The following is a 12567-nucleotide window of genomic DNA, read 5'->3' as shown; positions in this document are numbered from 1 at the left end:
ATCGATACTGAAAATTTCGGTACAGTATTTGTTAGGATCGGTTTGAAGGGTCGAAGTGTTTAAAGAAGATTTGAATAAACACTATAAGATTTTTGACTTTTTTTAATAAATGTGAATCAGTTTAGTGATAAACTGAATCCATGAATCTTGATGTCGATATCAGCCAGTTAACTAGTTTAAGTGCGGAAATAAACTAACTGATAGATTGAAGACTCAACGATTAACTGAAACAAAGAACACAAAGATTTTATGGATGTTTGGAGACTTTAAATGCTTCTACGTTACCCATTCTATCACAAGAATAGGGTTTCACTAAAAGACTTTAATTAAATACAGATGTTGTAATAACCCACTTCATTTTGGACTTAGACACTGCCAAACTGAAACTAATAATTCCTTTATACTTTATCAGTATACAGCTGATTTTTTTTTAATTAGCACAACTGGTCTTAAGAGATCGAATACAACAGTATAATGTGCTAGTATTTTTTCTCAAATAATAGCCTAGAATCTATGAATACTTCTGTTAAGTGTGAGATTTATGTAAAATATCGTAGCTGAACTTTGTATATTCAAAATCAATCAGAGTAACGATTCAAAATTTTTCTCTCAGCTGAACTCGACGGCTATTTATAGGCTTTGCTTCCAACGATAACATTGAATGGATTAAATGACTTATATCCGTTGGTTTTTCCTTTTTGAATGTGTCAACATTCTTTTGACAATAGTAAACTATGACAGTCTGATATACGGTGCTCTCACTATGAGTTACAGTATGCTTTTGTACAATTCGTTGGTTGTTGGATACGCTTTAACTTATAACGTGTCATACTGATTGTTGACTATATAGCCGATCAGTTGAGCTGAATGTATAACCGATCAGTTCCAAATGATAGTTCAGTTCGATTGCGTTCAATTATTTAGTTCATTAATTATCAGTTCAAGCAACTTCAATTTGAGTAGTTTAAGATTGTGTTAATTCAGTTGAGCCGATGAGTTCTACAATCTTCAAAAACTTTATTTGTCAAACTCTAAAATTCTAATTCTAACAGTATTATACTATATCAAAATTTTTAATTCGGTATGGTAAATACGATAAACCGAAATTTTGGTATTTTTCTCAACCCTACTTAAACAAACACATTATTCTAATCTAAATCTTATTTTGTCGTATCATAATGTGATTTTTATCTTACGTTGTATTATTTCATTTCAAATTTATAATAAAAAGTAAATTTTAATAAATCATATTTGTAAAATTTTAATTTTAAGTAGTAAAAAATTAACAATAGTATTATTATTTATTTAACCAGAGTAATAATGTAAAATAAAAATAAAGATGAGCAAATGAACAAATAATAAGTGTTTATGAATGTAAGAGAATAACGATATTATTATAATATGTGTGACATATGAATACCATGCTTTTTGAGAAAGGGATGTGGTACGATATCCCCACTCTAGAAAGTTAAAACATTGGCTCCACTATTTAACAACTCTATTTTTATTTCCTTCAAAAAATTTATATATATATTTTTCTCAATATAAATAAACAAACATTATTTATTTCTCATTTTTTCAGAAAATATATATTTACCACATTTTATTTAAACTCCGTATTACCTTCAAAGTTACTCAATTATTGTAAATATGTAATAAATTCCAAAATACATCAATTTTAATAATCATTAAAATGTATAATAATATCAACATAGAAAATTCTATATGATGTTAATATAGTAAAAGAAAAAAGGTATCTACGAACATTTTTTTATTTTGTTTTATATTTGACAACATCATTTCTCAAAATTTAACCAGGAGTATTATTTCTGACATATCATGAAATTGGACATGTTGATCGAATGATTGTATATCGAATCTAATTTTGATTCTAAATTATTTCATTTAACAGCTAAAGAGCCAACAATCTCGAATAATTTGGATATTGCTTATTCAAGCACGTCGTAAGTTCTAACTAAACAAACTGATATAAAATTACGATTTTCTTTTGATGTCCACTAGTTTGAAGTTGCCACATGAAGCTATGCAAACTCAGAGAACTGAGCCTAACTCATAAAATTTCGATAAAATTATTTTATTAATCAATTTTATGAAATAAATATATCATCCGATCATATTTATTAAAAAATAATAATTAATTCACAATTATAAGTAGAACCAACCATCTCATACAAACTCAGTATTACTTAAATGGCTGCGCTGTATCGTCCAGCTCACCTCATTCCCACGCGCTGGCCAACCCAGACTCACACACGTGGCTCCTTCGTAAAACTGGGCCACAAACGTCAATCTCAGCCTACTGTCGCGTTTTCTCACAACCTCCTACAAATGGTTAATTAAATCTCGTATCAGAGTGAGCTCTTACCCCCAAATCCAATCCCCCATGAAATTTCAACCCCATCTTTTTGAGCTCCACGTTACCAGTTATTCCACTGTGTAATGGAACCCACCCCACCTCCCCTTCTCCCCGTCAAGATTTAGCCCCATGTTTTTTTTCGTTTGACTCTGTTTCTGGAAAAGGTTCCATTTTATTTGTGGGATTGGATTGAAGGGCTAGTGTTGTGAGTGGGATGGAGGGGGTTGGTAGTGTGACCGCGCCGTTTGTGATGAGGACTTATCAAATGGTGAATGATGCGTCGACGAATACTTTGATCACTTGGGGTAGTGGGAACAACAGCTTTATCGTTTTGGAGCCATTGGAATTCTCGCGGAGGATTTTACCCGTGTATTTCAAGCACAGCAATTTCGCTAGCTTCGTGCGTCAGCTCAATACATATGTGAGTGATTCGTGAGCTTCTGATTTGATTGCTTCTGAGTTATTGGTGGATTTTGTGGGATTTTCAATTGTTAATCTGTGATTGTATTGTGGGATTTTTTTGCTTAGTTTATTTTTCCCCACATGTTCTGAATTCGGGTACTCGAGAAACTAGTCGATTTTTTCAGCTCGGCCAATGGACAACGGCATGGATGAACAGTAGGAGAGTCTTATATTTATATCTAAAATTGTTATTGTGGAGCAGTTTATTTTCTAGCAAACAATCTTTGACCGAGAAACATGATTTAGCTGCGATTCCTTTTTCGAGTTTTCATGATGTTTTTTCTTTCTTCTTTTTGGTATGCCGCCAACTTGGCCCACACCTATTTGCATCCCATTACCATTTGTACTACTGGAATACCAGCAGCTGAACCGAATTGGGTTCATTGGCTAGATTGCCTACTTGAAGGAGTTACTTGAGAATGATTTGGTATTTTTTGACATCTTTAGTCCATGATCAGCCTTGAAGACGAGACGATTTTGAAAGAGATGAAACATCAAGTCAAAGAATATACTAGTTAGTTGGATATAAACAAACAAAATATGTCAAAATAGTATATGTCCTTTGTAAATTTTTTCTTTTGATTTTTAGGGGAACTAATCTGATTACAACAAACACTAATAGACCGTACTGCTCATTTTGAGGGGATTAACAAGAAAGAATGATTCAGTCTCTTCTCCTCTAAGCAAGACTATCTATCTGACTCTGTTGTTATCTTCCCCTTTTACTTCTCATTTTCCTATCTGATCCTATTATTCCCTCATATGAACATTTCACTCTATCTAGATGTGTTGTAATGGACCTACTACGAAATGAACTATGAAAACTAGAACTATAAAGGCTCTACTGAAAGCTTCTATAGTAGAACTCATTTGAGAGGGCTTTGACACATTTTTTGTGTGTATCCATCCAACTTGTAATGTTTCTTGACTTGCGCTAGTTATATTTGTTGTGTCAAGTGATTTAGTATATTTTAGGTAAAGGGTTTCTTCATCTCACGCAGTTAGCTTCTCGGTTGTGCTTTACTCACTTATACTTAGATAAAGCAGGTTGAATCGTTGCTAGTCCTGGCTGATTCTGTCGTGGATAGATGGTAAATAAAATGGGGAGTTTTCCCAAAAAGGTTTGGGACACGGGAATTTCTCAGTGTTATTTACTTGAAAGATTAACGTTGTTATACGCATGTTAGTAGGGAAATTAAGTTTGACTTGTCTTGTGGGATAAAAATTGATCAACAGCAATCCAATAAATCTATATATCTAGATCTTCTGAGAAACAGCACAGTTTTGTTTTATCACACAATGCAATTATGCCGAATGATATATGGCCACACTTCTTGTGGCTATACCTGTTCGGATTATTTACCATTGCTTCAAGCTTTCTTATTTTTGGCGAATTTTTTCTTGTGAACTTGGTAAAAATTGTGGAGGAAATGTTTTGTTTTGCCCTTTGCTCACTTATGTACAACTCAAATCTGGTTTGCATGTGATTCAAAGATATAATTTCCAAGTGAATGATATACAGAGGCCCCCATCCATCGTATTGATTTATGACTTATCCTAGTGAGGTGTTTCATTTTTTTTGGCTTTTATTCATTGTGTGTATTGATGACTTTCCCTTTGATGTGGAGTTCATCCTAGTATTTTCTGTAAGTTGTGGCTTAAAGTTTGGTCCTTGAATACTGAATTCTGTTTGTCTTGTTTGGATCGAAAAACAATTTCCCTTTAATTTAACCTTTAATTTCCATCAGGGATTCAAGAAGGTCGATCCAGATCGCTGGGAGTTTGCAAATGAATGGTTCTTACGTGGTCAAACACAGATATTGAGCAACATTGTTCGGAAAAAGCATAGTACTAAAACTTACACTTCTCATACCAAAATCGAAGATGGTGAATTTTGTGATGAGAAGGAGCTAGTGTTGGAGATTGCAAAGCTAAGGCAAGAGCAAAAGAGTCTAGAACAAGAGCTGGAGAGCTTGACTCGTAGGCTTGAGGCAACAGAGAAACGACCTCAACAAATGATGACTTTCTTGTACAAAATTGTAGACGACCCTGATATTTTACCCCGGATGATGCTTGATAAAGAAAAGACAAGGCATCTATTGTTTATTGACAGCAAAAAGAAGCAAAAGCTAATGATGTCTTCTACAACTTCATCAAATTCTTCATCGGGAATGACTATGTCGAGCTCATCAATCGAGAGTGAAGAAGATCGAGAAGGTAACACTTTTAAGGAAACAATGACAATTTCTTCACCTGATGGAAATTCAAATGCCGAGATTTGCTGCCAATCTTCGACACACTTCGAGTTATCATCACCCAAGTTGTTGCATCAAAGACAAAGCATAGGTGTGCCTGCAATTAGTAAAGAACGTCCCAATCCTTCCAGTTTCACGAGCTCATCGATGCTAAGCTCGTACAATGAAAATGGTGTCTTCGGGCCCGTTTCACCTCCTATAGATAACCTCATGGACTATAGTGACTTTGAAGGATTTAATGGTGGTTATTTTGGAGAACTGTTAACTTGGGAGAATGATACTGACACGCTACCTCATCCATTCTCATCCTCCGAGAGTTTCATTGGGATTTAGACATTTTTAGGCAATTAAATTCTCATCTATTCCTTAAGTTCGTCGTACGATAAATTACGCTATATGTTTGCGTGTCTTTCGGATATTTTCATGCATGTACATAATTATATGTGATAAAACTCGACATCTAATTCCAACGCGTTGTAACATCTGTTGGTTTTAGAGGTTGCAAATCTGTAGTATAGACATCTCATAGTGTGGGTAATGTATATATTCTGTCCCATTTCTTTCAGCCATCTATTTTTGCTTGCACCCTCGTAAAGTAAAAGCTCTGGTCGCATAGTATTTTGATGTTTTTTTTGATGTTTTCGTGTACTTTGTCGTGTAGCATATTGTGTGCTATTATATTATTGTGTGTGAGAAAATTTGTTAGTGTAATACATAGTGAAAATTCTCTTGTGTTTGCAATACTTTGTTACATTAAATTCAAATCTAAGTAAAAAAAATAAAACAATATTTTTCAATTGTGTGTGCAATTTAGTGAGTAAAAACGCTCTATCATTTTTTTCAAAAATATTTTACGTTTGGACAATTAATTATAAAATATTTTTTATAAAGATTTTATAAAATATTTTTAAAATTTGTTTTAAGAATAAATATATATTTGGCTACCTATTTTATAAATTTTGTTAGAGTTTAAAATGTGTTTTGAAAAACTATATTAAAAAAACGATATTAGAGTTAAAAATAATTAGAAAGTATTTGGATAAATATTTTTAAAAAATATTTTAATTTTCGTTTAACTCACATTTTTATATTCTACAAACCTCAAATAACATTTGTCAATTGTTCTTTAAAATTTAAATTTGTACAAAATTTTAAAAATATTATTATAAAAATATAATCTAAATACATACTTTAAAATTTTTTATATTATAAAACACTAAAAAAAATTTAATGTACATGTCTAAAAATAATGAAATGAAGAACCAAACATTTCTTTTAATTATTTTTTATGAAATCCTAGTATTTTTTAAAAAAATTGTGCACATTTTTAAAAGTTTTGTAAGATACTAAACAAAACTAGGGATGTTAATGGGTTCGGGTTTTACCCAGACCCGCAATGGATCCGTGTGTATGGAGTGGGTTTGGGCATACCAAATGGGTCATGGGGCGGGTATCGGGTCCAATTTTTCAGACCCGTCCGGATATGAGGCGGGTCATGGGTCATATAATACCCGCCCCATACTCGCCCTATATATGTGGAGTTTTAGTTTTGTTAATTTTCATTTTTTAGTAGCTCATCTCAACCATAACAATCTTAGCTATTCTTATGTCAATTATTGCATTTGAATCTGCTTTTAGCAATAGTGGAAGAATAGTTGGTCCTCATCTTAGTAGACTTAATCCAACGACTTTGGAGGCATTGATGTGCTCGCGAAGATGGTTGTGGGGTGAGGTGAAAGGTAAATAAATCATAGTTTCATTTTGTTATTGTACTTTTATTTTAATTTTTTTACTGTACTTTATCTCTTTAAATTACATTTTTTTACAATTTGAAATTACAGTTTTATTTTTTCATTGTATTTTCTCTATTTAATTTTGTAGTTAATTCTTCAAGTAGTTTACCAACTTGTCCCACAATTCTTGACGAAGAGGAAAATGATCGCGAAGAATGTGTCTGAAATATTGTATAATCGCTGATTTTATATTGATATGTTTAAATTATGTTGTCACTTTTTTTTGCAGATGTCAAGATTTTTTTTTGAGAGCTAGTAACTCTTTAGAGGCTTGTCTTTTTCATAATTCAGTCATGTGAGAAGAAATATTACTTTTTTATTTTAAAAAAAAATTCGGTTCTCACAGGTCTACCCGGCCCCATTTCGTATTTGAGGTGAGATTGGTCCAAAGAATATTTAATCGGGGTAGGGTGGGTAATCGGTCAAAGTTTTTTTCATGGGGTAGGTCTTGGATTTAATTAAACACACTTCATACCCGCCCCATTGACATCTATAAACAAAACGTACTCAAAAATTGTTACAGCTTTATTTTTTTATTCAGTAGCAAAACGGGACATTTTAGTAAATAAACTATACTCCATGGACCTTGTTGAGAGGAATAATAATTCCAGCAAATTCCTTCGAATTTCGCCAATGTTGAGAACACAATCACCACCGTTCCTTCCAAATCGCGAAAACCAAGGCCGCCCACTGTAAATTTCAGGGCTTGTTAACCGTTCACCGCAGATTTCGTAATACTTTAGTAAAATAAAGTAAAACAAATTTTTTTGACAAACTACCGGAAGAGACGTGACTTAAATTTTTTTTTTTTTAATACAAGTCACGCCATCTCAAATGACCGACTTACTTAATAATTATTTTTTTAAAAGCGTGACTTAAATTTTTCTTTTTTTAAAAAATAATAATATGAGTTACTTTAATTATTCCACGCCTCATCACATCAAAGACTGCAACAAGTACATACAATATTAAAACTGCATAATATTTTTGTTTTTTAATGCAAGTCACGCCAAATGAGATGGCGTGACTTGCATAATATTTTTTTTTAAAAAAAAGCAATTTATATGACATGATTTGATAGATATATATTTCTTTTTTTTGATAAAAAAAACGTTAAGAAAAATTTTATTTTAATTATTTAAAATAAATATATTTGTATCGTCAATCGATGCAATGTAATAAAATTGGTCTAATACTGAAAAACCACGTGAGATTTATTTATTGATAATTGGATGCTAGTGAAAGACTGTAAAGCCATGTGCATGTGCTCTATCTGTTTTGGAAGCATCCGTCTACTTTGCCTATATAATACGAAGAGTTGTGTTTTAAGTTTTTCTCAGTTTCATCTCGAGTAAGTTCTCTTAATTTTTTTATGTAATTAGTTTATTGGATTGACTCAAATTTTGAGTTAATTTTAATTTTTTTGCAGATAAATTTGATTCAACCGTTAATATAAGATATGTATATTAATATAATTATTTATGTTAAATATTAAATTTATAGAAAAAACATTTATTTATGTTAAAATATAATTTGTATGCTATGCTGATTTATTTATTTTTTTCTTGTAATCCATTGCTCTAAAATAGAACTTATTATTTGTTTTTGTAATTTTTATAAAGTATTTAAAAATCATTTATTATGATAAGCTTATCATTATTAATAGGAAATGTTTAAAATTTAATCCAATTAATATTTTTTTAAAGAAAGTCACGCCAATTAATTGGGCATGACTTGCTTAACTTGTTTTAAAAATATATATAAAGGCAAGTCACGCCAATTATCTGGGCGTGACTTGCTTAATTTTTTTTCAAAAAAATATATAAAAGCAATCCACGCCAATTAACTGGGCGTGACTTGATTAATTTTTTTTTTTAAAAAAATTTAAAACCAAGTCACGCCCATTTAATGGGCGTGACTTGCTTATTTTTTTTTAAAAAAAAATGAAATTTTTTTTAAAGCAAGTCAAGCCAATTAATTGGCGTGACTTGCTTATTTTTTGAATTTTTTTAAAGAAAGTCACGCTAATTAATTGGACGTGAATTATTTAATTTTTTTTAATAAACAAGTCACGCCAATTGAATATGAGTGACTTGATTACTTTTTTTTAAAAATAATTTGTGACTCTTGTTATTGAAGAACCATCTTTCGTAAAGAATTATATGTATTTTTATTAATTATTGACATATGTTTGTTTGAATTATTTTTTAAATTTTACCAAAAGAAGTTAAAAAAAATTTAATTGTGATTTTTGTTAATTTCTTAAAAAACCGTGATTTTTGTTAGGTTTTTTTAAAAAATTATAATAAAAATTAAATTATTAAATATTTTAATAAAAGACATATTTTAATAAAATACATACTCCAATCGTTATTATTAACTATACTAATGTTAGATTCAATTAATTGTTTAAGATAGATTCGAAAATTTAAATCTGTGTATGTATTTAAATTTTTATTTTTAAAATAACTTGGTATTTCTAAAATTCGTAGAATGTAAGTATATTATTTTTAATGTATTTATTATTTTTTACTTGTAGTTAATGTTTTATATTATAATTCTTTTGATAATTGATATTGTAGTTATTTTTTTGTTTATACAATATTGTGATGATGATGATGTTAATAATGATGATGATAATAATAATAATAATAATAATAATAATAATATATTCTTATTATTGATTATAGGATGTCGTTACATGCTAGATCTGTTGATCTTACTGTTTTTTATCAGCAACAAACACATATATCTAATTTTATTACGCCTACAACTTGGATAACACCTAAGAGTGCGTCGATCTGATAATTTAATTTGGGAATTGTGGAAAAGTGGTATACTACACCATCGTGTCCGATCATGTCTAAACGAAATGGGCTTTTATGACATACTCTTATGTGGTGATTGTGTGTATGATAATCATTTGATAACCGCTCTTGTGGAAAGATGTCGCCGAGAAACTTATACTTTCCACCTACGAATTGGCGAGCCCACAATCACGCTACAAGATGTTGCGTTGATTTGGGGGTTAAATGTTGATGGTGATCCTATCATCGGGACTGATGTATCTTGCAAGTTTAGTGTATGACAGGATTATTGTTATGATTGATTAGGTTTTATGCCACTTCAGGCAGACTTCAGATCCAATAGTTTAAAGTTGATTACTATGTACTTACACTGTACACAAACAATAATTGATGAAAACAGTACAGATATAGCAGTGGCACAATACTCCCGATGTGTTGCGATGTTGGTTATCGGTGGTTGTATGTTACCTGATTCTGAAGGTTGTGCGGTCAAACTGTTGTACTTCCATTTTCTGCAAGATATGCGTAAGGTTCGTAGTTATAGTTGGGCAAGTACTGTACTTGCATATTTATATCACGAATTGTGTTCCGCATCTGTGTCAAGAAAGCAAGAAATCGCAGGCCCTTTATACATATTGCAGGTATATTTATTACAATTTTTATTTCAATGTATACTCTTTTCATACACATTTATTATACTCAATAGTTTTGTAGATTTGGGTCTGGTCAAGAATGATTCCCTTATGTCCTGACCGCTTAGGATACAACCTCGTCGCTCGACCTGAAAATGAAAACAACGGTGATAATATTCTTCCAATTCCACCATACGGAGGAAGGTAATAAATGCAACATAAGATATAAAATTGGTAGCGTCATCTTTGTTTTATAGTATTACGAATTTAATGTGCATACAGATGAAAAAATATATTCACGTGGACACATAACCTACACATTCTGTGCGAATCATTGTTTTTGTTTTTTTACTGGTGAGTCACTCACTCATGTATAGCTGAATTGATTTTTAGTACAGAACTCTACTTGGTCAATAAGTATGTTCCTGTTGCTTGCGCAGCATGTCTGGTTATTTATACATGGAATGGAAGGACAGTGAAGTAAGTTGGCGCTATCTCACGAGCTGTACTTTTGATGCTTTCAATATAAATTTGACTGAATTTCGTAATATTGGGTGCCAAAAAGATAATTTGTGGACATGTTTTAAAAAAACCCCCCAAAATTCATATGTAACATCAAAGTTTTAATGACTCGCCAAAATAGATATATTTAAATCACACTGAGTTCATACCCGCACATTGTGGAATGAAGATCCACAAAAGTATGTGTAAATGTATATATTTTAATCCACGATGATTGAGAAACATGGTAAAACATGTGGTAGTATTTTGGTTTGTTTTGTGGAGTAGGTTTCTTGTGAGACGGTCTCACGAATCTTTATCTGTGAGACGCGTCAACCATACCGATATTCATAATAAAAAGTAATACTCTTAGCATAAAAAGTAATATTTTTTCACAAATAACTCAAATAAGAGATCCGTCTCACAAAATACGACTCGTAAAACCGTCTCACATAAATTTTTGTCTACTTTGTGAATGCTCGTATATTTCAAAATTTAGACGGTTGGTATTTGTTCAAACTAGCCTTGTCATCTAGCACAACCTAAAGGGATCCGGATCCTCTGCTGTGGGTTCCCCACAGCAGAGGGTACTGTTTATTAAAAATTAATTAATTTTTTTTAAAATTGTTATTTTCATATTTTAATTATTTCAAAATCAAAATTATATTTTTTATATTAAAATATATGATTAATAATCTAATTTAAAATTATAATTTTATTTTTTGTTAAAAATATGTAATTCCGAACGAACAAGAAAAACGACGGTACATGTAAATTTTATTAATATTATAGGTTTTTTTTAAAAAAAAAAACTATTTTCTCTTCTTTTTTTATCTTGTTAATTTTTTTATTTAGAAGTTAAAATTTTATTAATCACGTATTTGTAACAAAAATAATAATCTTGTTGGTTTTTTTATATTCTAATTCTTTTGAAAAACTATTTTTTCCTTTTTTTGTATTGTTAATTTTTCTCATTCTTCTTTAAAGTTTTAAATACAAAAAATATTTTTTCCTTTCTTAGAGATTTAAGAAATAATCCAACTTTCAAAAAAAATTGTAAAAAAATTAAAAAAATGTAAGTGTTCGAACAAGAAAAAATTATACAAGATAATTTTATTTTTATATCGTGTCAATTTTTTTGTATTATTTTTAATTGTTCGATACGTTCAACCTTTTTAAATTTTTTGTAAATTTTTTTAATTGGATTATTTCTTATATCTTTAATATATATATAATGTATTTAAATGTTAATTTTATTTTTGTTATAATTATGTTATTAATAAAATTTTAACTTCTAAATAAAAAATTAACAAGATAAAAAAAAAGAAAAAATAGTTTTTTTTAAAAAAGAACTATATTATTAAAAAAAATTACATGTACCGTTTTTTTTCTTCTTCGTTCAAAAACACATATTTATAACAAAAAAAATAAATTTTTATTAACATTTTTTTAAAAAAAGAGTTGAAAAAATTATAAAAGAAAACGTAATAGTCATTTTATCCTCATAATATATATATATATATATATATATATATATATATTTGTAACCAAAAATAAAATTGTAACTTTAAATTGGATTATTAATCATATATTTTAATATAAAAAATATAATTTTGATTTTAAAATAATTAAAATATAAAAATAACAATTTTTAAAAAAATTAATTAATTTTTAATAAACAGTACCATCTGCTGTGGGGTTCCCCACAGCAGGGTTCCCCACAGCAGAGGATCCTCATCC

General features: G+C 30.0%; 1 protein-coding gene across 1 annotated transcript; it reads left to right on the top strand.

Moving 5' to 3' along the window:
* The first annotated feature begins 2367 nt into the window (after nucleotides 1–2367).
* Nucleotides 2368–5503, top strand: LOC140834247 (heat stress transcription factor C-1b-like). Its single transcript, XM_073198998.1, has 2 exons — nucleotides 2368–2798; nucleotides 4588–5503. Exons 1-2 carry the CDS (start codon nucleotides 2592–2594, stop codon nucleotides 5425–5427), a joined length of 1047 nt encoding a protein of 348 aa, XP_073055099.1. The 5' UTR covers nucleotides 2368–2591; the 3' UTR covers nucleotides 5428–5503.
* Nucleotides 5504–12567: the final 7064 nt, after the last annotated feature.

Source organism: Primulina eburnea, chromosome 6 (assembly GCF_022965805.1).
Source record: "Primulina eburnea isolate SZY01 chromosome 6, ASM2296580v1, whole genome shotgun sequence".
NCBI lineage: Eukaryota > Viridiplantae > Streptophyta > Magnoliopsida > Lamiales > Gesneriaceae > Primulina > Primulina eburnea.
The sequence above is the reverse complement of the archived record's forward strand: the minus strand, read 5'-3'. Positions and strand labels throughout refer to the sequence as shown.

What these genes read in the sequence shown, in the direction of transcription:
- LOC140834247 (XM_073198998.1), top strand. Translation starts at nt 2,592, where the DNA reads ATGGAGGGGGTTGGTAGTGTGACCGCGCCGTTTGTGATGAGGACTTAT. An exon ending in TGCGTCAGCTCAATACATAT is followed by an intron (nt 2,799 to 4,587) that starts GTGAGTGATTCG and finishes AATTTCCATCAG; the next exon opens with GGATTCAAGAAGGTCGATCC.